Raw genomic sequence first — 27,195 nt, 5'->3', positions numbered from 1 at the left:
GCTGCTTCTTACAGAGAGAGCCCCCCCCAAACTGGGGAGCACAGAGTGCACTGAAAGGGGCAGGGGGCTGACACTGGGAGCAATGTGTTTCCCAGGAGAGGGAAGCACAGACCAGCCTGACCCCAACGAGCCCGGGCAAAGCAGGAGGCAGTGCCAGTGCTTACAGGCAGCAGTGCTGGAGAAGTCCTGGGTCACAAGTGACTCTGCTGCTCTTCACTGAGCACCTTTGAGCCCCTGTGGCTGTGTGCTGGTCTTGGGACCTGCTGCTAATGGCCCACTGTTGTTAGTATGGTTGAAAAGACGGAAAGAGACCTTTCGGTTGAGCCACTGCTTCTTTAGGGAGTAAACCAGATCCCAGAAGCGCTCCAATTCTTGCTTTTTTTTTCTGGCCATTTAGTGTAAATATGCACCATCCTCCTGCTGCCTCACTGTCTCCTCACTGTCTGCTGCCAAGAACTCTCAGGAGAAGCCAGAAATGGGAACTGATGTTGAAGTATTACATAAAGGTACAGGATTTCATCAGCAATCCAGCTGCTCACCTCAGACTCCAGCCTAGGCAGTCCTGCCATGGGATGGGGGGTGAGTGTAGATTGCAGACATAACCCCATTCCCCTGTGACTTGTGCCAGTATTTCTAAGGCAGGAACAGTGCCTGGGAGCTCCTGAACCACCTGTGTGTGTGTGGAGCCAGCACAGGCCTCGCAGAGCTGAGAGGGGAGCGGGTGCAGGAGGGTGGTGAGAAGCTCAGCAGCACCCCCCCCCACAGCCCTCCTTTTCTCCAGGCTGAGCCCCCCCAGCTCCCTCAGCTGCTCCTGCTGCTCCAGACCCTTCCCCAGCTCCGTTCCCTTCTCTGGACACGCTCCAGCCCCTCAGTGTCTTTCTTGTTGTGAGAGTCTCAGAACTGACTCCAGGATTCAAGAGGCCTCAGCAGTGCCCAGCGCAGGTCACTGCCCTGGTCCTGCTGCCTGGTACAAGCCAGGTGCCACCGGCCTTCTTGGCCACCTGGGCACACCTGGGCTCTTGTTCAGCCCCTGAGGACTAATTATTGCTGTCGACTGTAATCACAGTCTTTCCCTTATCTCTGCTGCCGTGCTCTTGTGCTCTTCTCCAACAGACCTTGCAACAAATCCCCCCGTTAGCGAGTCCTCCAGGCCTGGCTGGGCTCTGTGCTGTGGATCTCACAGCTGGAGCAGCTGTTTTTCACCACCAGGCTGAAACTGCAGGGCAGAGACACAGCTGAAGGTGGCTGCCTGGTCTAACACAGGGTTTGCACAAACCCTCTACACGGTAGTTAGGCAAAGGTCTGGAAGGCAGAGAACAGAAGCTAAACTCCCACTGGCTCAGGAAATATTTTATTCTTTATACTTTCATTAGAAAATAAACATAGGAAACAAAACCACAGAACACTTGTGTGATAGAAACAAACGCAGAAGGTTCAGAGCGTTGGCTGAAAGTGCATAAGTCATGCTACCACGTCCCTGATCCCACCCTGTCCCCAAGCAAGGAGTCAGCAGGAAGCTCAACGAGCAGCACTACACAGAGCCCAGGCACTGTGGGGCCAAGCTGATGGCAGAGGGGAGCCTGTGCTCCCAGGAACACAGCGAGGCAGGACACATGCTGAGCAGGGAGTGCTCCAGGGAGCCAGCGATGGAGCCCTCACTTGGGCTCGTGGGGCAGGCGAGGGATAGCAAGTGTCAGAGGATGTGGGCAGGGAAATAAACAGCTGAGAACAAAGGGCGAAACGGAATCGTGGATGTTACTCCAGAACAGCCCCGGAAGCAGAAAAATCCTAGATAAAAGGAAAACCAACACAATAAACTTGAGTGAAAGGCTGCCGTGGGTGTGCTGGACTCAGGTGTGTCCAGGGATGAACCCCAGTCACTCTCCAGCAAGACCTTGGTGGGCAGCAGCCACTGTGTCCCTACTCTCATGGCCTCAGCTCAGGTGACCTCCCTGCAGGGTGGGAGCAAAGGCACAGCAGGGCTCCTGGTGCCACAGAGGGCAGCGCTTTGCAGCTGGGGCTCTCAAGCTTCTCGAAGGAAGTACGAAGAAGTGAAGAACCTTGCTGAGCACCTGATCAAGAGCACAAACACTGCAGCCCTGCTTCTGCAGCAGGCAGTGAGCTTCCCCCCTGCCCTCTGCCCCTGCGGCCTCAGGCTTCTGGGTCTCAGTAGTTGACAGCTTTAACCTGCGACTCCTTTTGTGTGCAGCCCTGGGAGGAACCTGCAGACACAGCGACACTGCAGCCCCCCCTCACACACACTCACCCAATCTGGCTCTGCACCCACGTGTGCTCAAGGAGCACGTTTGAACATTCATATGTACATGATGATTTGAAGCTGGAACACAAGAGCAGCTGGATTCACCCTCACACATCCACGTGGCTGAGAGTGACCCGAGGACCCGCGGGGTCCTGTGGTGGCTGAAGAGGTGACCCAGTGGTATGTACATGTCCTTGGGAGGGCTCACCAGGCTGGCTGAGGCCAGGCTGGGGCATCTCTGCTCTGCCCATAGACTAAGCCACAGGAACAGCAGAGAGTGCAGCTTCTCATGACCCACTCACCCCCTTTCTCCAGCTTCCCATAGAGCCCCTGATTTCAAATGACTGCTGAGATCACATGGTTATGCACATGCTCTAGTCACAAGCAGCACAGAAAGCTGCTCTTCTGGTGCCTATTCCCACAGCATCCACAACTCTCAAGAACAGTCACTGCAAATCACTTGGGACTCTTCCTCCAGCCGAGACTTTTTAGAATGTTCTTCTTTGTGAGCTCCCTCCTGATCACTTCTCCCGAAGGACGCAGACTCCTGCGTCACAGCGCTGCATCCCCAGGGAGGTGACCACTTCCCAGTTGTCAATGATGGGATCGTAGCACTCGATGCTGCTCAGCAGTGAGTTGCCATCGTATCTGCCAGGACAGAAAGTTACAGGTGAAGGATGGCGTTGGAGGAAGAGGCTGAGGCATTCAGAGCCCTTCCTGGGAGGCCGGACAGCCGCGCAGAGCAGGAATGGCCCAGAATGGAACGCCTGCATGAGGCTGCCCTTGCTGTCTGCTGCTGCTCTCCCGCCTGCCTGGGCCCTGGGTGGGCACAGGGACCCTGTGGGCCGTCCCCTCTTGAAATATCTGTGTGAGGAGCGGCCAGCTGAGATGGGGCGGCCGCTGCGTCCCCTCAGCTGCCCCGTTCCAGCGCACAGAGCCGCAGGCCGGGCCGTGCAGGCAGCAGTGCTTACCCAGCGATGGCAGCAGTGCTTACCCAGCGATGGCAGCAGTGCTTACCCAGCGATGGCAGCAGTGCTTACCCAGCGATGGCAGCAGTGCTTACCCAGCGATGGCGTACAGCCGGCCCCGCAGCACCGTGGCCCCCACGTAGCACCGGGGCGTGGTCATGCTCGTCACCGTCGTCCAGGAATCGGTGCGGATGTTGTAGGCTTCCACGGAGGAGAGATGGGCTGTCCCGTCGAACCCACCGACCACGTAAATGTGGTCGTTGAGCAGAGCCACTCCAGCCCCTGGGGAGAGAGGTGGTGGCACAGTCACACCCAGGAGTGACACCGGCAGCACCGTGCCCCGGGCTCGCTCTTACAGGCTGAACAGTCAGCTGGTCAGCTCCTCCCTCTTCACAGGACATTTTGTTATCCTCATATCTCCCCCAAAAGAGCTGATAACTGTGTCTTCTGTTGTTGTTGCCTCCAATATGATAGGTGAAAACATGTCACTCCACCAAACACTGCAGACTCTCTGGCAGCACAGCAGCACGAGAAGTTCCCCCGGGCTGACACCTGACCCAGGTGTGTGAACAGAGCAGCACCAGGCTCGCTCTGCTGGCAGGCAGCCAGCTAGGACGATTGGCACAGACACAGGTTCCTCTGGTGTTTCTGGCTCCCTGGTATCACCCAGCTCCAGGCCACAGCCAGGAGAGTGACACTGCTCCATGTGAAGCTGGAGGAGGGATTTGCCTGACACTGCTCCTCTGGAAGGCAAGGAAATGCAAACTTGCTTCTACACCGTCGCCGAGGCAGAGGTGGCCAAAGCATCTGTCTGAACAACTGTTCTCACAGCAAAAGCAGCCTGGCCTGACAGGAACTTATGAAACCAGCAGGAAATAACCCCCTGCCAGCCTCGGTTCCTCCTCAGCAGCCCTGTTCAGGTAAAGGACACAGTGAGGGTACGATGCCCTTGGGTGGCCTTGGGAGCTCCTGCCAAGGGCTGCTGCTGTTCTGAGCTCCACCTTGGAGCAGAGTCAGCCCTGCCAGGCTGTTACCACCAACATGGAACTGCTGCACTAATGAGCATCCTCAAGGAAACCAGCCAGCTACCCTGCAGCTCTAGGGCACAGATCTGTTTCTTTACAAATAGGGTGTAAGAGACTTTCTGTTCCACTAAATGTACCCTCACTTTCCCTGTCCTTGCTGAGAGCACCAGGACAGCTGGGAGTGACCAGGCTGGCCCAGTGGGTTCTCTGAGAGCTTTGGTGAGAAGAACTTTGGCTGAAGGGACCAAACCAAGGTCTAATCAGGGAAGTCAGGTCCAGCAATGCAATATGGCCAGGAATCTGAGGAGTGGCCTCCCTCCAGAATCTGTTCTGAGAGGTGAAGAGAAAAAAGGAGACAATCTCTGTGAATAAAGCCAAGATTACTTTTAGTCCTGGTTTTGGAATTCAAAGACCTGCTCACAGAAAACTCTAGAAAGCTTTTCTGGGGGGCAAAAGAAGTCTTACAGGGTCCAAGATCACCAGGATGGACTGACCTGATACTAGGATGAAGGCTGCAAGCACAACTAGTACCTAAGCTACTAGTAATTAGGAGTGTTAGTTTCAGAGTGGCAGCACAAAAACCTGGGCTAAAAAAGGTCTGTGGGCATACTCCTACTTCAGAGATCTTGGTGCTCCAGGTGACAGCATCAAGGAAGGAAGCAGCTGAGCCAGTGCTGGGGTCAAGAGCCTCACCATGTTCCTGCTCAGTCATGGCACCAGGGAGCTCATGCTGCAGGCCAAGGCACTGCTGCCAAAGCCTCCAAATCCTGGGAAATGCCTATTGTGGAAGGCTTTTCCCTTGAACTCTGCTTTTGGTCTTGCCCAAAGTCAATCTTCTCTGGTGTCCACAGTAGACCCCTTGGGGAAAGCATCTCATCCTCAGGCTTCCTAGAGATCTCTGGGTCAGCCTCACATGGTGCCTCCGATGCAGGAAAATCTGCGGATTTTATCCCGTGTTTTATGTGGGGTCTTCCTGGATGTGGAAAAGCACCCAACTCCTAAATCAAAACCGTTTTTGGCAGATAAACCCACACCTAACAGGAATAGCCCTGTCACAGGAGTAAATATTTAAAGCTTGGGGTTTTGGTGAATGCCACTGCAGGCACAAGAAAGCTGAAATGTTTTTGGAGCAGAGCCCAGTTTTAGTGAGTACCCAGCACTTGTCCCTAAGCAGGAACACTGCACAGAGATCACATGGAGCCAGTGCTGCCCAGGCTGACTGAGGGGCAGTAACTGAAAGAAGCTGAGAAAAAGCAACTTCAAAAAAGGGATTTGAAAGAGGGTCTGTAAGCACAGAACTACCACACTGGGAACCACCCAGCTGTGGAGGCACTGAGCATCCTGTCCCTGCACACAGGGCTGTTCACCTGCACGGCGTGGAGGGCAGTGCAGGAGGCCTGAGGCACAGGGTGAGAGCAGAGAGCCAGGACCTGAGCACACAGGAGCTGCAGGAACCCCACTGGAACTCCTCTGAGAAATGAAGGAGAGCTTAGACAGAAAGATACTCCAAAAGTAGGATTTAAACTATATTTTTCTCCTAGATACAACTGCTCAACCCAAAGGTCAGATAGAGCTCCAAGCAGAAGAGGCAAGTGAAGAGTTGGTGGGGGATAATTACTGTGTGACAGCATCATGTTTCAGGTCACCACCACTGGAGGGTAACACTGCTCTGGCAGTGCTGCTCTCTGTGTTCCTGCTGCACCAGGAGCTGAGGCCTTGCATGTCCCAGAGCAGAGTGGAGGTGAAGGAGCAGCCTGACAGGGCACTCCTGCCTTCACCATGTTCTGTGCAGCTGAGGAGCACTGATCTCGTACTACAGTCTGTAGTTTGTGCCTTCTGGGCTCTTCTCCAAGCCAAGCACTGCTCCTAGTTTTGGAAGTCACACAGGACTTCCTCTCCTTCCCTGTAACCTATAACCCCCTCTCCATATTCCTCATACATACCTTAGCCTGGGAGGGAGGCTGTGAAAATTAGTATTTGTTTGGGGAATTCAGCATCTAAAACCATTCCTTCTCAAAGCCAAACCACCCACTGAGGCCAGAGCATCCTCCAGGGCAGCAGAACACACCAGCAGTGACAGCTACCTCAGTGCAGCAGGACACACATTGACTCAAGGCACTGTGGGCTCCTACCTGAGCGCTTGGTGGCCATTGGAGTGACATTTGTCCAGTGTCCAGTGTGGGGGTCATACCTCTCTACAGAATTCAGGATGTTCAGCCCATCATAGCCACCTGAAAGAAAAGCACAGGAGCAAACCCTGGGGCTGGGAATGTGGTGCTGCCATCAGCACAGCTCACCCCGGCGGGACAGAGGCTCCTGCAGCCAGCTCTGCCCCTGCTCTGCATGGGGCCTCGTGGGAGGGCATCACATCCTCAAACCAGCACAACCAGGCCCATGCTGCCCTGGGCTGCCTCTGAGCATGCTGAGGCCACTGCTGGCACTGCTCTGCAGATGTGCAGCTCCCAGTAGTGCACTAGCTCAGGTCTGAACAGGGAAGGCTGGGATGTCTCAACAGCTGTTTCACAAGATACTAAAAAACCTCTGTGCAGGTTCAGCAAAGGAGCAGCATGCTGCCATCTGCCCAGGGGAACAGCATGAGGAAGAGGAATTTGTGTGGGGGAAGTGAAACCCATAAACTAGGTGGGTTTATAGTCAGGTTCAAGGCCAGGTTGGAGAGGGCTTGGAGCAACCTAGTCTGAGGGAAGGTGACCCTGCCCATAGCAGGGAGCTGGGACGAGGTGAGCTGTAAGGTTCCTTCCAAGCCAAACCATTCAGTGGGTCTATGAAACCAGTGTCTGGTGTATGAAATCTGTGAGTCCCCAGGATGGGACTACAACAGATGTGGGTGCAACGCTGGGTCTGCCTTTTCTGGGGCCCAGAAGGTGACCTACAGAACAAATTCCAGAGTGCTTTGCCCTCTGGCACTCTCACTGTATTCACAGCTGGTGTGGGGCTCTGAAACTGAAATGAGTGCAACAGAAAGGAGCTGGAGAACACACAGCTCACATTTCTGGAGCACTACAGCCACCATTGTTTTGGGAGGTGCAGGTGCACACTCTGTCCCTTGGCTACCTGCTGCATCTCTGGGCATTTAGCCACTGCTTAGGCCATGCAAGCCTCAGGTGGCACTGCTCATCCTCCACACTTCAGCCATCCCTCAAAGGTAGTGTGTACAGTCTGTATAGAATCATAGAATCATAGAATCAGCTGGGTTGGAAGGGACCTCAGAGATCATCAAGTCCAGCCCTTCATCCACTATCACTGTGGTTGCCAGCCCATGGCACTGATGCCACATCCAGTCTCTTTTTAAAAATCTCCAGGGACGGAGAATCCACCACTTCCCTGGGCAGCCCATTCCAATGGCTGAGCACCCTCTCTGGAAAGAAATGCTTTCTAATATCCAACCTAAACCTCCCCTGGCACAGCTTAAGACCCAGCCCTCTTGTCTTGCTGAGAGTTGCCTGGGAAAAGAGACCAACCCCCCCTGGCTCCCCCCTCCTGTCAGGGAGTTGCAGAGAGTGAGGAGGTCTCCCCTGAGCCTCCTCTTCTCCAGGCTGAACAGCCCCAGCTGTATAATTTACACCTTGCAGCATTTCCTGCAGTTATATGGCAGCTCCAGTCCAAGCCATTGTGATGGGAACAGTGAGAGCAGGCAGCATTCACTGACACAGCTGGGAGTGCCCAGGGCAGTGACAGGTTGGTGCTCCCCAGGCAGCACCTGCGTGGTCACTTTGGTAAAAAGCCAGGATTTGCAGAACTCCCAGAGGTCCTGAGGTACCTACCGAGGCAGTAGATCACTCCGTTGGCTACCACAAGCCCCGCTCCCTCCCGTGCTGTCTGCATGTCTCCCAGCATACTCCACTGGTCAATGTTGGGGTCGTAGCGCTCCATACTGGTGTGACGGCGGCTCCCGTCGAACCCACCCGAGACGTAGATCATGTCTGCAATGAGAGACGGAGGGGGGACCCAGCAAGTCAAGAGTCAGCCATGCACATGGAGCACGAGGGCCCTCACAGATTAAGAAAAACTACAGCATGGACTGCAAACCCCAGAACAACAGACCTTGGCACACTGGGAGCCAAGATGAACCCAGGCTCCTCAGACTGGCTCACTGTTGGGCTCACAGGCCCAACAAACAAACACAAAACCCATCTGGCCCTTAAATCTGCTTCTTGCTGTTGGATGAAAGAGAACACGCAAACCCAGTTATTTTTTTCGTGCTGCAGAACCACTGAAACACTGCCATGCCCAAACCCAAACCCTGCCCATCATGAGCCTCAAGTCAGCATCTCCCTAAGGCCCTCACTCCTTCCCTGCACATGCTCCAGTCTCTCCAGTGCTGGATGATCACAGCTGTACTTGGTGCCCTGTGCTCAGTGTTGCCCAACACTGTCAACACCCTCAGAACTTCCCACTCCAGAATCCCTCACAGAGCCCCTTTCCCTCAGTGCTGTAGGAATGCAGCGGAGGCAGAGCTCCTCTCAGGATATGTGGGCAAGTTTTCCATTTCTGCACCCCAGTGGTGAGAAGGCAGTGTCTCCAGCTCCCCTCCTCCCCCAGAGCCAGCCCACTCTGCACACACCAGCTCAGGGCAAGAGCTGAACGGGCTGTTCTGCCCTGGCAGCTACCAGGACGCACCTCCGAGGGTCGTGGCTCCCGCCAGCCCTCGCCGCACGTTCATGGGAGCCACGGAGTACCAGATGCCGTCCTCGTCCGACGTGTAATCCAGGCACTCCACGGAGCTGAGCCGAGAGCGCCCGTCGTAGCCCCCGATCACATAGATCCGGTCGTGCAGGGACACGGTGGCCACGTATCGCCTCTTCCGGGTGATGCTCTGGGACAGGAGGGGAAAAGAGAGGTCAGAGGCAGGAAACAACACTGGTGCACAGAGATCAACACTGCTCTCCCACCCTCTTCTGCTGCTCCTTTGGGAAACGGCCCACTGCCCCAGAGCAGGCAGCACTATGGATTTAAAGGACTGTGTCTGCCTTCCCTTGCCCGTACTCTTTCTGCCGTGCTCTTTCCTCAGGGCCATGTCTCTTTGCACTCAAATATTTAGCATTAAAAGTCATTTATCTTATGCTGCTACAGAATCTTTGATGCATCTGGGACTTTTGTGTGCCTCCCACTGGCTCCTGCAGGCACTGGTAATGGGAAAATGTGGAGACTCAGAATATTTGATGAAGCTTTTAGCCTCCAAAAAAGATCAGAATTTTGGGACACCGGGTGGTACTCGGTCTGCCCTGATCAATGATATTAAAGAAGAACCAGTTCTCCACCATTTCACACAGATAAAGGTGATTTTAATTTGGGTTGAAATACTCCTCAGTACAGAGATTCTCTCTTCATGCTCCAAAACACTGCAAGCAGCAGGATCATGCAGCAGCCTGAAGGCTGCACTGATTACACTGTTCCTATTGACATTCCAATTATCATCACTAACCTTAAAGCTTAACACCCCTTCACTAAGAAACACGATAGTTCTCACTCCCACAACCAAGATGTGGGTCTCTGCAGGCTCAGCTGATCAGGACTACGACAACCCCCTCTCACTCAGTCACTCTGCAAGCTGAAGTGGCTTCAGCATTCACCATGTAAATCTCTATAAAGAATTTCTGTCAGAAATCCTCAGGAGATTGCACAGGACAGCCCAAAGAGGATTGTTATCCAGCTGATGCTGCAGAATCAGCGTTCCCTCACAGCCTGGTCAGCCCAGTGGTGGTCAAAACCAGTCCCTTACCGGCAGGAAACTCCACTCCTGGGTCTTGGGGTCGTATTTCTCCACCACATCGATGGGGGACTGCTGGCTGCCGAAGCCGCCGATCACCAGCAGCACCTCGTTGGCTCCTGGGGCAGAGCGGGAGAGCAAGGCCAAGTCAGTCCCTGCACAGCCAGAGGGTCACCTCAGGGGAACAACCTCAAGAAACACTGAGCCTTCCCTGGTGCAAAGCTGCATCTAAATCCCTGTTTTCCTCACGGCTCTGGAGCAGGGACCTGACCTGGCTCCAGGCACTGGACTCCCTCTGTGCTCAGTGGGGAGGAGGAGGGAGAAACTCTCCAGGGTGCGTGGCCGGATGGCTGACGGAGGGGTCAGGAGCTGGCTGCTGGAGACCTGTTCCTCCTAACATCAGAGGCACTTTGAGAAGACAAGCCAGCTCAATTAGGTGCTGAAGCTGGCTCCTTTCTATCTCCTTCTGTGTTCTTTCCACTGTTTTTCCCCAAACCTCTCACCACCCCCTAGAATCTGGAGGAGAATGCCTGCTTCCCTGCAGCCACCTCACAACACAAGGCCTCCCCTAAGCTGCAAGTAACATCCCCACCTGATTTCAGGGATTTTGTTCACCACTTAACTGAGAAACAAGTCAGGCTGTCTGAAGCTTGGAAAATTAATTAATATTTTCTCAGGAATTGTTTCTTAAATCTTGTGTATTTTATTTCAAAGTTGCCTTCCCCCTACTTTCTTTTCTCTCAGATGGTCTCTGAATTTTTCTTATTTCCTCCATGGTTGTTAAATAACAGCTGTGACCTGGAGGGTTTTAACCTCCCTTGTACCTACTGCCTGGAAGGAGGGTAGAACAGCTGAGTATCCCCTGGGCCCCTCGGGCCCTTTCTGGAACAGGACTTTATCACTAGAGTTTAGGACTGTCCAGCTTTTCGTTGCAGAAGGACTGAGCACCAAGCAGCAAACACTTAACAAGACCCTCTCTGTCACAAAGCAAAAGATGAAGAATAATATAAAAAAATAACTGGGAAGGATTCACAAAAGAGCTTCAACACCTTGGAAAGCCTCCTGTCCAGTAAGACAGCTAAAAGTGCAATTACTTCAGTTCCTCCCATGCAAAGTTAATACACAACTTGATCACAGTTTATAAGTGACACATTATTGCTATCAGATGGTATGGAATAATTTAAAACAGGCAGGGCTGAACCTTTGGTTCAGTTTTAACCTGTACAATTAAACAATAAAACAGTTTTGATGTCTTTTTATCAGGTGAAGCATTTCAACTAAGAGCAAAAGGAAATGTGTCTTTCTAAAATCATAGAATCATAGAATGGTTTGGGTTGGAAGGAACCTTAAAGCTCATCTCATCCCACTCCCTGCCATGGGCAGGGACACCTTCCACTAGCCCAGGTTGCTCCAAGCCCTGTCCAACCTGGCCTTGGACACTCCCAGGGATGGGGCAGCCACACTTCTCTGGGCAACCTGTGCCAGGGCCTTGCCACCTTCCTGGGGAAGAATTTCTTCTGTATTCCCCTCTTTCAGTGTGAAGCCATTCCCCATTGTCCTATCACTGCAGTTCCTGATGAAGAGTCCCTCCCTGGCTTCCTTGTAGGCCCCATCAGATATTGGAAAGCTGATGCAAATGACAGGCTGAGCTGAAGTGCAGGTCACTGAAACTGGTGTAGGAATTCCCACAAAAATGTGCTGTGGCCTGGACTATGCTGGAGCAGCACAACAACGTTCCCTGTAGGCCAGAAAAGTTTGATCAATGTGCCTCTGACAAACCCAGTTTGCCTTCTTCCTTTCATGGGTAAACTGCTTTCTGTCCCCTAAAACAGGTCACGAGGGGATTTTGGGGTCCCCCTCCACCACACCTGCAGCAGCACTGGAGAGCACCCAGGGAGGGTTCCTTGCAGGAATAGTGGTCCATGCTGGCACTGATGTGAGTGCACTGGGATACAGGCATGGCACAGACAGTCTGACAAATGCCAGTAAAATATTTTTCCTTCTTCTGTAGGTCATTCCTACTGTTTATATTGCTCTTGAGCACTCACAGCCCTAAGCCAAGCATTTTCCCAACAATTCAGTGACTGTGCTTGAGTAGGAGTTACTGAAATAAAGGAAGAAATCATCATTTATTGTCTTAGCAAGGCTAAGGAGAAAAAAAAAAAGCATCTATGAAGGGAAAGAGGGACCTCTCCATTTCCCTCCTTGTGCCTTCCCCTCTCCAATTCCCTGTGGAAACTTGCTGGCACTGTAAGGCAGCTGTCACTCACCTCACAGCTCTCTCTGGACACTGATAGCTGTGTTTTCAGACAGGAAGAAACTCTTCCCACACTTCTTGGACAGCTGCATATGCAGGAACCAGCAACTGTGCAGGAACCAGCAACTCAGGAAACTGGTTTTATGGTCAGAGCAAGGGCCTGGGATTAAAGGCAATCAACTGGCACTAAGCAATCATGCTCTGAAAAAAAAGGCCCCTCTGTCCTCTGCTCCAGTCACCTCTCTGTCCCACTGGGGACCATGGGATGACGAGTTACTGCTCGTGCCCATCAGCACAATTATGAGGCACTAGACAAGGTGTCTAACACAACACCTGCCAGTGCCATAGCCCCTCTCAGTGTCCTTTCCTCTGCAGCTCACCCAGACGTGCTCGTGTCCTGGGTCCTTGCATCTGGCTCCGGAGCTCGGGCCGAAGGTGGAATTTCTTGGCTTCATCTACGAGGTCTCTGCACTGGAGGCTGCAGCGGATAAAAGGCTGGGGGGAAACATGAGTCACTGGTACATGCACTGTATTTTAGGAAACCTCAGAAGAAGTGTCCTAAAGCCAACACTTATCAGCTCAGACAGCATGAAAAGGACTTGTGTGCAGGCTGCAGTGTCCTGATGCAAACACTGCATGCAGGGAAATGCAAAGGCAACTGAAGACCAGAGTGCAGCTGAGAAGATGTGGCTTGATTCTCACAGTCTGGCACTGCAGGTTCCATAAGGAAAATGACTGCAGTGGAAAACTCTGGAAAAGCCACTTCTGCTACATTTAAGCCAGCAGAAGTATGTCTGAGAAGGGGAACTGGCAGAGAAATCACACTGGAAACCAGTTTGCCTCGATCTGCCCCACATGACTCAGCCTGCACCTGCCATCAGAGAAGAAACAGGGAGCACAGCACCATGAAGCAACTTAGCTGATCTACTGCCCTGACCTGTGCACAGGGAACATGGAGTTGTGGAGAGGCAGCAGAAGCAGTGAGGTCTTGTTTAAGAGTGGGGGGCACTTCACCCAAAGAACAGCCTCATCTCCTTGCACAGTGCCTTGTAATTCCCCTCCCTGGTTGAGGGCCTGGACCAACCTCCCCTGAATGCTCAGCACTTGGTTGCCCTTGGGTGTTTGGTGTATATGCTGCTTCCATAAGCTCAGATTTATTTGTACAGGTTCTTGGTCTTTGTGCAAGGCAGCCAGAGTGTTCAAAACCCACAAAGGGCCAATACTCCACTTTCCACACCACCCCAGGCTGAGGATGTCCCACCGGCATGTGGCACTGCCAGACTGGAGAGGGCACCCTCTGCATTCACTCTCAGGGAGCTGAGAGCCTGCACACACCATCTCAGGCTGGATTGGGAACAGACAGTTTTGGTACCAGACCCTTTTCCATTAACTTCAGTTTTGGTTTGAAGTAGACCAATCCCTTCAGCTCTGGCACAACCTAATTGCCCGTTGGCTGCCCTGGTTTAAGAACATCCATAATCTATCCCATCCAAGATGACTGCTGCTAAACCAGCCTTTTCTTGACATAGAGAAATGTCCATTATTCACCACTCAGCACCTGTCAGGTGACAAGGGCCAGTAACCCCTGAGTACCTCCCATCACTGTCTAAGCTGAAGGCTGGTTTGAACTTCTCTGTGCCTTCCTTTCAAACCTTGCCTGGGGTCAGCATTCCTTCGTGTTTGGAATTAAACTTCCACTGAAAAGCTTAATTATCTGTTATCATCATCCCCATTTTGGGTTGCCACTGCAGCATCCCAGCACACAAAGCAGCAGTGTTAGCCATGGCTCTCGGCCGTGTGTTGGTCCTGGGTCCACACAGCCGCTGTCCTCAGAGGTACATGCTGGCCATCTGTACCTCAGACACCTTCTGAGGAGCCATGTGTTCTCTGAGATCAATGCCAGCAACCTTCAGCCTCAGGAAGGGGAGCTGCCAGTGCTTAGGAATGAAGGCAGAAAGCACTTGTTGGAGGTTATAATGGATGGCAACAGAAAGGTGCTGCATATATCAGCAGAGACAGCTGACTAATGGCTCTGGACAGGGCACCCTCTGGCTGCAGAGTGGGATGCTGTGGCTGCTGGCACAGCAAACCACTGCTCAGTGTGACAGTGGCACTGCGCCTGAGCAGGGGCAGCTCCACAGCGTCAGCACCGAACAGCATCCACAGAGAAAGAGCTTTGCACATGTTCTGGTGGACAGCAGGAGCCCAGGCAGGGCCATGCCCTGACAGGCAGGCCCTGCTCCCAGCCATGCCCGCACCTCGGTGTCAATGACGTCTGTGATGTAGCGGGGGGTGAGCAGCGGCATCCGCACGTACTGCAGCAGCTCCGGCAGCGACGCCTCCCGCTCCTTCTTGGAGTGCTTCACCCAGTTGATAACTGCCTCGAACACTGGCTCTTCAGAGTCCACCTGGAAAGAGGAGGAACATCCTGAGAGACTGCAGGATAACATGGGAGCTACCACCACAGAGCAGAGAACACCCAGGCTGCTGACGCTGCTCCACAGCGACCAAGGGAGTGGGGAACTGCAGCTAAGAGTCTGTCAGGGAAATCCCCGTGAGCTGTAATTACAAGCACCATGAAATTCCCTCACTTTCTTCTCCTTGAACCTGCATCTGGTTATTTCCCTACAGCTGAGATCAACAATGGGCAGTTCAAGTGCCAGAGCAGTGAGTGGTATGGCAGAGCCTGGAGCTGCCACTCACTGACCTGAGTGGCAGGTCAGCTCCTGCAGGGAGCAGCTCCCCAAATTCTCTGTGGAGCAGGAGCTGAGGTCCTGCAAAACACAAAGAGTCATTATAGAGAATATAGATCAGAATCCTGTTTCCTTTGCACAGAGCAGTGACTGGCTTAGTCCCCAGCAGCCCTGTGCCCATGCACTGCCCTTTGAACACCCCAGCCAGACCAGCTACATTTAAGGGATTTTTTTATTTCAATCCGCCTTTCAGAAACTACAAACGATTGGATTTCAGAGTGGGGAACCCCAGGGCATGAATGTTACTGTTTATTTCTACTGTTTATTTTATTTTATCAGGAGTTTATTTCTGTCTCCATTTAGGACCAGCACATGTTGATGCTAACACCACTTTCAGAGATTACACTGACTAAACCATCTAAATTTGATACTGCTAGAGAACCTCAGGTGCTGTGGATATCTACGATTACCAAAAGCAAAAGAACTGTAAAAATCTCTGTAATATATAATTTAGGCTTGGTTTTGTTTTAGCACATCTATCAGACCATCCAACATAAAAGCAAATCAGATATGAATTTATTATCACAAAATCTGTTAACTGAGACTAAATATGAAGATAAAAGGAGAGCCTGTGACGAGAGGACTGAGCCTTCCCACCAGTCTATGACTGGTCCCCTTTGAAGTCCAGTTTGAAGCTGTCAGGCAGAATGTTCTGAAGCAGGGAGTCACAGAGGTTAATTATGTAAGGCCACTCTTCCACGCCATTGATTTATATTTGTTACAGTGTAATTTGGAACAGCCTCTTCCTATTGGAAATACAGGGAAAGGACAATTACAGCTCACAAAAGGAGAGCAGAGCACTGTATTGTTTTCAATTCCCCCACCTCCTCCTTAAATGCAATAATCCTGCATCGATTTATTCCCTCCTGAACTGAATGTCCTCAGATATATTTAACAGTTTTGTTGTTCATTAAATAATTTGTCCTCTGATAAATGATGAATAACACTAAATGTAGCACCACAGTGAGGACCTGCCATGGTACTTCTTGAACAACCTGGGGATTTTCTGAGGGTGCTCCCTCAGCACACTCTTAATTCCACACAGCACCTCTATGCTGGCACAGCAAGAGAGATTTGAGAGATTTGTTCCTTATTCCAGAAGGATTTCAGTTGGAAGGGACCTTAAAGCTCATCTTGTTCCACCCCCTGCCATGGGCAGGGACACCTTCCACTAGACCAGGTTGCTCCAAGCCCTGTCCAGCCTGGCCTTGAAAAAGTTACTCTTCCTTCTTCTTATAAGCCCCCTTCAGACACTGGAAGGGGCTCTAAGGTCTCCGTGGAGTCTTCCCTTCTCCAGGCTGAACACCCCCAGCCCTCCCACCCTGTCTCGAGAGCAGAAGGGCTCCATCCCTCAGAACATCTCCATGGTCCCCTCTGGACCTGCTCTAACAGGTACTTTCTTGTGCTGAGGAGCCCAGACCTGGACACAGTGCTCCAGCTGAGGTTTCACAGGGACAGAGAAGAGGGGCAGGATCCCCTCCCTCACCCTGCTGGTCACATCTTCTAAAGGTATGACAGTGCATGCACACCCCACTGCCTCCTGCAAGGCCTGAACCAGCCCTTCCAATCCACAAGGGATGTTACTCCGCAGGCCTGGCTCATTCTGCAATTCCTCATTATTTCCCAGTTCCTGCCTGAAGCTGCTGTCAGGATCACCACAGTCCACACCAGCTCAACCCCCACAGCATTAAGCTGCAGCTTGTCAAACACCAAACACACCCAGCCTTCTCCGCTGCTGACCCCACTGCTGACCCCACTGCTGACCCCACTGATCCCAGCTGGAGCCCAGTTGTTCACTCTGTCTCACGTGCTCTTTCTCAAGCAGCCTCATTAGCAAGAGGATGTCAGTGTGGCTGAAGGCCACTTTCAATGTATGCATCAACAATTCTCCTGTGGCTACCCCCATACTGGCTTTTCAGGAATCCCACCAAAGGTAATCCTTACATTGGTTTGTCTCCCAGAGTTCCTGTTCCTCTGAGCACTGAGTAGGGATTACTTCAAGCCCATCAACTACAGTGAACATCAGCTCTTGACAAAATTCACCTCAATAAATAATCATGCCCCGCCCTCATTACCAGGGAATGTTGAACTTATTCATAGAGAAGTTGGAAAAACATATTTGATGTGTTCCAGTCAAAAAGCAAATCCTCCAGAAACCCACCTTGATGGAACTTAAATTTGGGAACTAACTCCCTGCAGTCAGACCTCCCTGCACCATCCCAGGGATGACACAGGCATTCCTTGTGCTGCTGAGCAGCAGGCAAACACAAGTTAAAGCTCGGGGGTATTTCTAAAATGTAGGGATTGAGACAACTTGTCTTCTTCAGGGAAAGGAGGGAACAATGTACCAAGAACTCTGCAGAGGGAACTCACTGTGATTAACTTGCAAGAAACACTTGTGTGACAATAATTCTTACAGAGAAACTACATGTTATTGATCAATTACAAATTAGCAAAAGAAATTAGAACTTCTTGAGAATTTTATTTCAAATTAGGAACTGTGTGAGAAGCCCATCCCAGGAGTATGGACTAACTACTGACTGGTTTCAACGTTTTACTTCAACGCTTTGCACAGTAACGGTACTTTTCAGGTTTTACCTGAATTTCATCACACTTGATGAGCTTTTCAACCTCTTCTTGATTTAAAAGGATAAACTCTTCATGCTGAACCACCTCTGGAAAATGTTTCTGGCTGAAGACCTCTGCAGCTTGCATTAGATCCACACAATTGTGTGTCTCAGCAAAATCCCGAATGCCCAAACAATTTGATGGATCCAGCTGGCTTTCTAGAAACTCACAGCAAGCTTGTTTCACACCTACGGAAAATTGGAGGGGTGAATGAGCGCTGCAGGCTTACTGTCAATCCACTGCTTTGGAAAGGGCTCCAAAGAAGAAACTTCTAAACAATAATGAAAACCCAACTCAAATAACAAGTAGAAATACTACAGAAGCACATACATGCAGGTATTGCTTTGGAGCAGGTGAGGACACTCAGTGGCAGCCAGACAGACCATGTGCCTGGGCTGGTTTGAGCTCTGGCTGTTCTATTTAAATGAAAAAATAACATCAATCTGATACTAGGAAAAGACTCCAATGCGAGTTGTACTCACTTCCATGGATTATAAACCATAAATGTATCTGCTAGTGGATATGACTACCAAATTTCTAGGTTTTCTATGATAATTTTGGGGTAAGCTGCCTGGGATTTGGGATGGTTGCCCGGAATAGCTCCACAGGTGCACATGCAATGACATAACCAGTTTGTTACTGACCTGTGATGGCAGGTCAAATGACATCTAGGATTTGCCTATTATAATAATTTGACTCAGCTGTAACATTTATGTGCCACAGCCCACAATGCCTCTTGGGAATACTCCTATACAGTAGCCCAAAGCACAGAACAATAACCTGTTTTATCATCTTTTTTTGCACCCAAGTCAGTTCCTCCACCAACGAGACCACAGAGCACAAGGAAACAGGAGTTTGACGTAACTACTTATAAATATAATTCCTCCCCCAATTTCTCTTCCATTCACAGAGGGTCACACAAACCAAATATCTAAATAGCAGCAACTATGCAATATGTGCTGCTCCTTGAATTACCTTTCAGCTGAAGCAGACATGCTGCTGGGAGCAGTTCTTGGACGTTTTCTACTGTCACATGCACAGTTTCTGTATATACAAAGTCCAGCAGGATTTCCATGGTGGAGGCTGTCAGGCCCTGGATATCCACACAGGGTTTATCTTTCTCCGAGAGCTGCAAATTAGAAGGGACACACAGCTATATTTTTTAGTAATGTGATCAGAAATCCCACAACACTCAGCAGGTTTGAAAATGAGACCTGACAGAGAGGTTTCAATAGAGATTTGTCCTTTCTCTTTTTGGGCTCACTGAAAGAATAAGAAGAAGGAGGGAATTTCCCTACAGAATTCACTTACAGGATGAGTAAGATAAAGTTCATTATGGATCAGGAGGACAGTCACACTGCACTGTAAAACCTGCCAGCTGAGATCAGAGTGAGCAGAGATTACATGTGTCATCTGTGTAAGACAACTAAACCCTCTCCTCCAAGCAGTAACTCCAGCCTTTACTCCAGGGAACAGTCCAGGGGAATTCCCCTCTGGGCTGGATGTGTGTAACACCCTGCAGTTCTCATGGGCTCCCCACCTCACTGTTATCCCCAAACAGGTTCTGTCACCCAGTGTGCAAGAGGCCAATCCACATCCAGAGTTGAGGTATTTGATTTATTTCAGTTCAGTTGATTTATTTTTTATTCAGAAAGGGGAGCCAGGTGGCCAATCCCCAATGCCAGCACAGGACTGGTAAAACTGTTCACTATTTATACATTTTAGCAAACAAAGGCAATTATGCTCATTGGCTACAAATTACCTAGTTCTCTTATTAATTAGCATTGTATCTTCTATTGGTTAATGATTCCCTTGTTTCTTATGCTAAGAAGTCCCATTCTCAGTCTTTCTCTTCCTTTGAGGTGGGAGAACAGGGTGGAGGGGAGATGGGAGGTGGTGTTTCTGGAGTTAGTGGTCCATGGGTTGGTAGTCAGGATCTGCCCCTGCCAAAATTACCTCCTACCCACTTGGAGCTGATTTCAATACAGTTGCTGAGTTGGCTTTCTTAGTTTCTTCCTTATCTTGGGGGTTCTGCCAAGTGTCCTTGTGGCCTGGAAATTTGGCATCTCTGTGCCCACTATCAGTAGCACATCCTTCTGCCCAAGTTTTGGTAACCTCCCCCAGGTCTCAGATCACTGAAGCACGTCCAGCTCTAAAAGTTAACAGGGCAATTCTACCAACATGTAATCTTCCTTTCTAACACCTGGACATCATCACCACTCTGCTCTAAAACCAAACCAAACCAAACCAAAAAGCTTTCTAAACTGGTCAATTCCTCATCCATTCTGCAAGCTTATGGTGAAGGTTCCTAAAAAGAATGACCATAGGCCAGAAAGTTAAGGTTAAATATGGGTTTATCTTAAATATTTGAAAGTAAAATGACAATATATGCACTTACACAATACAGACTTTGTCCCCTGTCTATTTTATCACCTCTATGATTCACTTTGGAAAACTACTTTTTCCAAGGAATGTTATCCTCTCAACGGTCAATCTTTGGGAACAGCAAATCCTGTGAATCCACCAAATTTGCACAAAACTGAGATTATATTTCACAGAGCATCAGCTTTGTGATTCAGTGCCTCCACCACAGAGCTGCTGGCACAGCACCTGATGGCTCCTGAGCAGTGGAACAGCAGGTGGGCTCAGCAATCCCAGCGGCAGCACGGCTGGACCGCAGCAGACGATGATCTCCCTGCCACACGCTGCAAAACCAACCTGACTTCTGGAGCACCAGAGTGAGCAGATGAAAGCCCATGGCTTCTCTTGCCAGGAATGAGCCCAAAGCTGGTACAGCCAGTTGGGCAGAGACTCAGGGAGCAGAAAGCATGATCAAAGCATGATCACCGGCTTCGAATTTGCCACAGCTGGGGAAAAAGGAGGTGATACAGAAGTACAGAAAAGAGCAGTGAAAGCTGCTCCTGCAGAGGCACTCGCTGGCACAGCAGAGAAGGGAAGGGATGTCTGCTGGGACTGAGCCCTGTCTGTGATGCAGAGATACACTTGCAGCAGAGAAGAGAAGTGCAGGAGGTAATGGTGAACCTAGAAGTAATTTGAGGGAAGAGGCCTTTCAAGCCTGTTGACTCAGTGAATAAACTTTATGACTTTCAGAGTCAGGGAGGAACAGCAAATTACCTTGTCTGACCTGCTGTGTGACAGGCCAGGCATTGCATTCAGAAGCTAAAACCAATTCCTGCTTTGGGTCAGAGAAAACATTCTGAAAACAAGACTAAGCTGTTTGGTAGCACAAAGGACACAGATGTCACCAAAGGTCAGAACTGATCAGACAAGATGTTCAGATGATTCCAATAAGCAAATAGAGACACAGACCACACATATTTAGAAAAAAAGAAGTTACAAACTTCTGTTGACAGGAGGTTACAAGACCACCAGACCTCCTGGTACTTGTAAGCATCAGTTCTTCACACATCAGCCTGGAGCTGGTAAAGAAGCTCCTGACCCACAACCAATACTCAGTAATCAGGCATGCACATACTCTCTGTTCTGCTGACCACGACACAAACCATGGGGACAACACTAAACCACAGAGATGATCACTTCCTGCTTCCTTTATATTTCTGCTGCGTTCCACTACTGGGTTGTTATTTTGCTCACAGTTTACTCACATGCTAAGGATGCCTGGAAGGAAGGAAGGAAGGAAGTATTTCAAGTAACTTCACATAATGTATGTGATGCAGAATTGGGATCCTAACATCATACCTTAAAGAAGGGTCTCAGGGTGGAGACAACTTGATTCTGAACATTCTGAAATGGTTTGGGTTGGAAGGGACCTCCCATGGGCCCTCTCTGTCAGTGGGAAGCCATTCCCCCTTGTCCTGTCACTCCAGACCCTTGGAAACAGTCTCTCTCCATCTTTCTTGTCAGCTCCCTTCACGTACTGAAAGGTCACAATTAGGACACTCTGGTGCCTTCTTTTCTCCAGACTGAACAACCCCAATTCTCTCAGCCTTTGAGACTTTTCATCCCATGAGGACCCTGAGCTGAGCTCAAGCCTGTGTGTGCAGCATTAGAGAACTGCCTGCAGTGCTCAGTGCTGGGCTGCTGGGACACAGACAGTCCTTGTTCATCAATGCTGCCCCATATTTGGACTCAGAACGCAAAATTACGGTCCTACAGTGCTAATCAACACACAGGCTTTCCTCTCTCAGGTGTTCAGTGTTTCCTTTCCTGGGTGTTCACTGGCACCAGACACATCTCTGCATCTCTGCTGTTGGAATTTCAGAGCAGTTTCCCCCCTTGTTGTTTAATATCAGAGCTCTGCTCACCAGCAGGGAGTAGAGCAGTGAGGGATTGAGCCTCCCTCCTACAAGCCCAGTTCTAACATTATAAAAAGCGTGCAGCAGTACAGATCCCAAAATCAACTGCAGCATCCAGGAAGACACATTTCCACAATCAAGGAGAGTCACTTCGAGGCCTCAGGAGTTTTATCCCAGGATGACCAAGTTGCTGAAAGCTTTAAGGCAGGGGCTGCAGATCAAAGCTCTGTTGTGAAAGTGTTGCTGTCTTCTATTCCATCCACAAGTCACTGTGCTGGGTTTGGCTGGGGCAGAGTTAATGTCCTTCCCAGGGGCTGGCATGGGGCTGTGTTTTGGATTTGTGCTGAACACAGGGATGATAATGGAGATGTTTTTGTTATTGCTGAGCAGTGATCACAGAGAGCCAAGGCCTTTTCTGCTTTTCATACTGGCGAGGGGGCTGGGGGTGCATGGGAGGTTGGGAGGAGACAGAGCCAGGACAGATGGCCCCAACTGACCAAAGGGATATTCCAGCCCACAGGACATCATGCTCAGTGTATGAAGTGGGGGGAAGAAGAACTCGGGGGGTATGTTTGGGGTGATGGTGTTTTTTTCCCAAGTCACCATCGCAGGTGACGGGGCCCTGCTCTCCTGGAGGGGGCTGAACACCTGCCTGCCCATGGGAAGCAGGGAGTGGATTCCTGGGTTTGCTTTGCTTCCGTGTGCTGCCTTTGCTTTCCATGTTAAATTGTCTTTATCTCAACCCATCAGTTTTCCAGCTTTTACCCTTCTGACTCCCTCCCTGGTCCCGCTGGTGGGGGAGCGAGTGGCTGTGAGGGGCTTGGGTGCTGCTGGAGCTCAACCACGACAATCATGCAACTCACTCTGCAGGACAAAAGGCCCACAATTTTGGAACTACGTTCTTACCCAAGGCCACTTCTCGTTTTTGCCTTTACTAATGCAGATACACAAAAGTACACTGGAATAAACCCCAATTTCTTCTTACTTGCAGGGGAAGTGAAATGCTGCCATGACAGTGCTAAGATGTGGCTCACTTTGCTCCAGAGTGCAGTGACATTGACCATGTAAGAACCTGGAAACAGCAGTTGTTTATTTTCAGAATAATATTTCTCCACCTTCTAGGGGACAAGAACCCTTCAGTTTCTAGAACACAGCCAACAAGAGAAGACAGAATAGTTTCTGAGGTGGAGACAACAATCAGCTCTTAAGAGATCCCAAGCTATGTTAACTTGACCAAACACAGACAAATGTCAGTGCACAACCAGGATCCAGGGGAGCTAAAAATGCTCTGCAATTTTTACTACAAGAACAACTCTGTAGGTAAAACTGATGGTGTTTCAGTTCTCCCACACTGCTCAGCACAGGGGCAAAGGAAAGTGTTGTAAAGAGCCTGAGTTCATCAGGTGATCAGTGGCTTCTTGTTCTGGAAAACGGGAACAGAAAACGGGACGAAATTAATACCAAGCAAGACTGAGAACTTTTTAAAATGTTAAAGTCAGAAGTGAGAGAAGGAAGGAAACTAGAGAGACAGGGATGGGCAAAGGCAGCTCTTTATGACAATGTCTTCTGACAGTCTCAGTGCTGTCCTGGCCATGCACAGATGTGGCACCAGGAATGCCATGGCATAAACCTGGGACATAACACCAGGAACGCTGTGGCATAACCCTGGGACCAGTTTTGAACAAAGCCTTGTGCAGCCCCAATCTGGTACCTCAGAGCAGCCAAGCAGTCCCTAGACTGGCAGGAGGCGAGCGATGAAGTGCCATGGACTGTTAGCCCATGACCCCACATGGCACTCTGAGCTCCCTCGAGTCCCAGCCACGGCCAAACTCTGCACCCACAAGTGCCTGGAGAGTGCCCAAGCACTGTCCCATCACACCCCCCAGGACACACAGGAAGCAGGTCCACTCTGAGGCTTACCAAACTGCCCTTTCCTGGAAGGAAGCTCTCCCACAAACACTCCATAATCGTGTGCCCCTTGGCAGGCTGGTCACTTTAGTGTTTCCATGCAGAAAAACCCCAAATTTGGAAGAAATACAAACTAAGCAAAAGAAGCAAAACCCTTAAAGCAAAGGCAGTTTGCGGTGGAAGAGAGTGAGTGATCCTGCCTGTTGTCCACTTTCCAAGGAAGAATTTCATTCCTAGGAAGAACTACATCTCTCAATGAAGATGTTACAATTAACACGAAGAATTAACGAAGGAACAATTAACGAAGGAAGGAGACACAGCTCAGCTCAGACTCAAAGCACATCAACCCTCAGCCTTTGTGAGCAGCCACAAAGAATGTTCTGGAGCACGTGGAGTGACTGGATCTCTGCACAGTGCCTAGAGGAAGTCCAGAAGTCAAAAGCATTGACAGGAATGCGGAGGCAGACCTGAAGAAGCAGAGACACTCTGCTGTACTGCTGTGCACCTGGAGCTACTGGAGAACAGAGAACTTCAGCCTCCAGGGACTGAATTTGCTTTGTGTAATTTTTGCTTTAAATTACATTTCCTTTATGCAGAGAAAGAGCATAAACCTGATGAATTTACAAATTTCACGAAGATGTGGACCAAAAAATATATTGGTATGTGATCAGGCCACACATGTCTTCTTTTGGTTGCTTTGCACAGGACTGTAAAAACTGAAACACCTGCTTCCCTGACAGCACTGAGAGCAGTGGGCACACAGAGAGCTGTGCCACAGCCTTCTTTGCTGGGTAAAACAAAGAACAAAATAATTCTCTGCTGCAAGGACTCCTGGGTTAGCAGGGAGGGCTTTAGGACCTATGAGCTACTTGTTAATGTTTCTCCCTGCTAATGGGAAAGGTGGTAGGATAAGGAAAGCATCTTCTGCAAGAAAAAGCCACAAAAGATTGATTCAAACTTATAAAAGACAAAGCCAGGCAAAGCATCTGATGTTTAACAGCACAAACGAGCGCCAGTTTTAGCTCAAACAGCACCTGCCAGTGACTCAGGGAAACAGCACAAAGGTAGTGCGAGTCTCCCAGTAAGAGCCAAGGTGCTCTCAGGTGGGATCTGCTGGGTGCAGCAGATCTGGGGCTCAGTCACCCCAGCCCCAGTGCTGGAGGTGACACCTCCACAGCACGAGCAACAGCACAACCCAGCAGGCACCAGCTGCTCAGCCAGTGCCAAGGGGAGCTGTCAAACCCCCTCCTCCCTTGCACTGCCATTCCCCGGGCACTGCTCGCACAGCTCCGCACCAGGGCTGCTGCCCTTGGCAGGAAAGATGCCCAGAACCACAGAAACCACAAATCACCACTAGAGAAATAAGTAAATGTATCAGAACCCTCTGGTTTGGCAGCTCAGTCTGCCAGCTCGCTGGACACAGGGTGGTCCCAGCACACCATGATTCAGGACCACAGTCCCAGGTACAACCTCCAGCTCCACACCAGGCCACGATAAAGGGCTCTGGGGCCACCATGAGGGGACCCAGAATCACCACGAGGGGCTCCAGGGCCAGCATGGGGGGATCCAGCAAGACCCAAGGCCACCATGGGGGGACCTGGAGCCACCATAGGGAAATCCAGGGTCACCGTGGGAGAATCCAGAGATACCCAGGGCCACCATGGAGGAATCCAGGGCCATCATCGGGGGATCCAGAAAGACCCAAAGCCACCACAGAGGGACCTTGGGGTACCATGGGGGAAACCAGAGAGACCCAGGGCCACCATGGAGGGACCTTGGGGCACCATGGGGGAAACCAGGGCCACCATGAGGGGATCAAGATCCACTATGGGAGCATCCTGGGCCACCACGGGGAGTACCCAGGGGACTCCCAAGACCACCACAAGGGGATCCTGGGCCACCACGAGGGGGATCCTGGCCCAGCTGCTGAGCAGCTCGCCAGAGGGCAGCCCCGAGCGTCGGGCGGCCCTGCCTCCTCCACCCACGGAGCACCCAGGGGGCCGGCGGCGGCGGCAGCACCGACCTCGCTGGTGAACATGGCGCAGAAATAGTCGCTGCAGGCGGCCAGGACGATGCGGTGGGCCGGGAAGTCCTTGTGCTCCACGCGGAGGGTGACGTCGCAGAGCGTGTTGCTCTTGCGCAGGGCGTTCATGGCGTTGAGGATGGACTTGGCGTGGGAGTTGGTCATGATGTCCTTGGGGGGGGCCATGGCGCGCGGCACCTGCGGGCACAGCCAGCACGGCCACATGGCACGGGCGCCCCGCCGCCGCCAGGGGGCGCTGCCGCCCCGCCCTGCCCGCCCCTCAGCGCCCGCCCCGCCCCGCCACCGCCCACCGCGACCCCGCGGCGGCCACACCCGCCTGGGGGGGGGCAGCCCGGCTCGGCTCGACCCAGCCCAGCCCAGCCAAGCCCGGCCCAACGCGGCCCGGCCGCACTCACCGCCGCAGGGAGAGGTCCCGGCCCGCACACCTCGCCTGCCCCCCCCCCCGCTCCGCCCTTCCCCTCTCCCCGCGCGGCGCGCCCTGATGGCGTCATCGCGCCGCGCCGCGAGCCCGCCCCCCGGAGTGCCGGGCGGTTGCCGGGCAACGGGCGCCCGCAGCGCCCCCTAGCGGCCCCCGCGGGGACCCGCAGAGACAGGGATGGGCTGGAGCGTGTCCAGCGGTGGGAATGGGGCTGGGAAGGGGCTGGAGCACCGGGAGCGCCTCAGGGAGCCTCAGCCTGGAGAAAAGGAGGCTCAGGGGCGACCTTCTCGCTCTCTGCAACGCCCTGACAGGAAGGGGGAGCCAGGGGAGGGTCGGGCTGTGCTCCCAGGGAACAAGAGGAAACGCCCTCAAGTTGCAGCCCGGGAGGTTTAGGTTGGATGTTGGGGAAAATTTCTTCCCTGAAAGGGCGATCAGGCCCTGGCCCAGGCTGCCGAGGGCAGTGGTGGAGTCACCATGCCTGGAAGTGCTCAAAAAACCTGCGGATGTGACCCTTTTGGGACACGGGTTAGTGGTGAACAACATGGCAGTGCTGGGGGAAGGGTTGGACTCAATGATCTTACAGGGCTTTTCCAAACTTAAGGATCCTGTGATTCCATGAGTCTCAATTCTCTGTTGCAGTAGAGCCCTCACAGAGCTCCAGACATGGGCTGTGTGGTGCCCCCCACCCCCGTGTGCCGTTCCTGCAGGATGAACCCCCTGGAACTGGCTCTCCGAGGGCTGCTGGAGCCAAGCTGGGAGAGAGGCAGCGGGAGACTGCTTTGGTATCCCAGGATTTTTAAATGAATGCTATTTTTGATCTCTTCCCACACACGCATCTCAACATCTCCAGCAGATCGCCTCCAGCTGACAGCCCTGAGCCACCCCCGCTCCCCCCTGCCCTCGAGCTCGCTTCCATCCTGCCTGGGGAT

General features: G+C 51.6%; 1 protein-coding gene across 1 annotated transcript; it reads right to left on the bottom strand.

Annotated features, from left to right (window-relative positions):
- Positions 1–1,335: 1,335 nt before the first annotated feature.
- KLHL12 (kelch like family member 12) lies at positions 1,336–26,339 on the bottom strand. The gene is made up of 12 exons (XM_064635991.1): positions 26,244–26,339; positions 25,828–26,025; positions 18,595–18,748; positions 17,590–17,807; positions 14,497–14,646; positions 12,619–12,733; positions 9,994–10,100; positions 8,892–9,087; positions 8,036–8,194; positions 6,386–6,484; positions 3,324–3,510; positions 1,336–2,908 (listed from the first exon to the last, which is right to left on the bottom strand). Exons 1-12 carry the CDS (start codon positions 26,337–26,339, stop codon positions 2,782–2,784), a joined length of 1,806 nt encoding a protein of 601 aa, XP_064492061.1. The 3' UTR covers positions 1,336–2,781.
- Between the last annotated feature and the right edge of the window lie 856 nt (positions 26,340–27,195).

The sequence above is a fragment of the Pseudopipra pipra genome, chromosome 25 (assembly GCF_036250125.1).
Source record: "Pseudopipra pipra isolate bDixPip1 chromosome 25, bDixPip1.hap1, whole genome shotgun sequence".
NCBI classification, from domain to species: domain Eukaryota; kingdom Metazoa; phylum Chordata; class Aves; order Passeriformes; family Pipridae; genus Pseudopipra; species Pseudopipra pipra.
Note: the sequence above shows the minus strand (reverse complement) of the source record. Positions and strands in the feature narration are given on the sequence as shown.

What these genes read in the sequence shown, in the direction of transcription:
- KLHL12 (XM_064635991.1), bottom strand. Translation starts at nt 26,339, where the DNA reads ATGACGCCATCAGGGCGCGCCGCGCGGGGAGAGGGGAAGGGCGGAGCG. An exon ending in AGGAGTGGAGTTTCCTGCCG is followed by an intron (nt 9,088 to 9,993) that starts GTAAGGGACTGG and finishes CTCCTGTCCCAG; the next exon opens with AGCATCACCCGGAAGAGGCG. An exon ending in AATGGCCACCAAGCGCTCAG is followed by an intron (nt 3,511 to 6,385) that starts GTAGGAGCCCAC and finishes CTCTCTCCCCAG; the next exon opens with GGGCTGGAGTGGCTCTGCTC.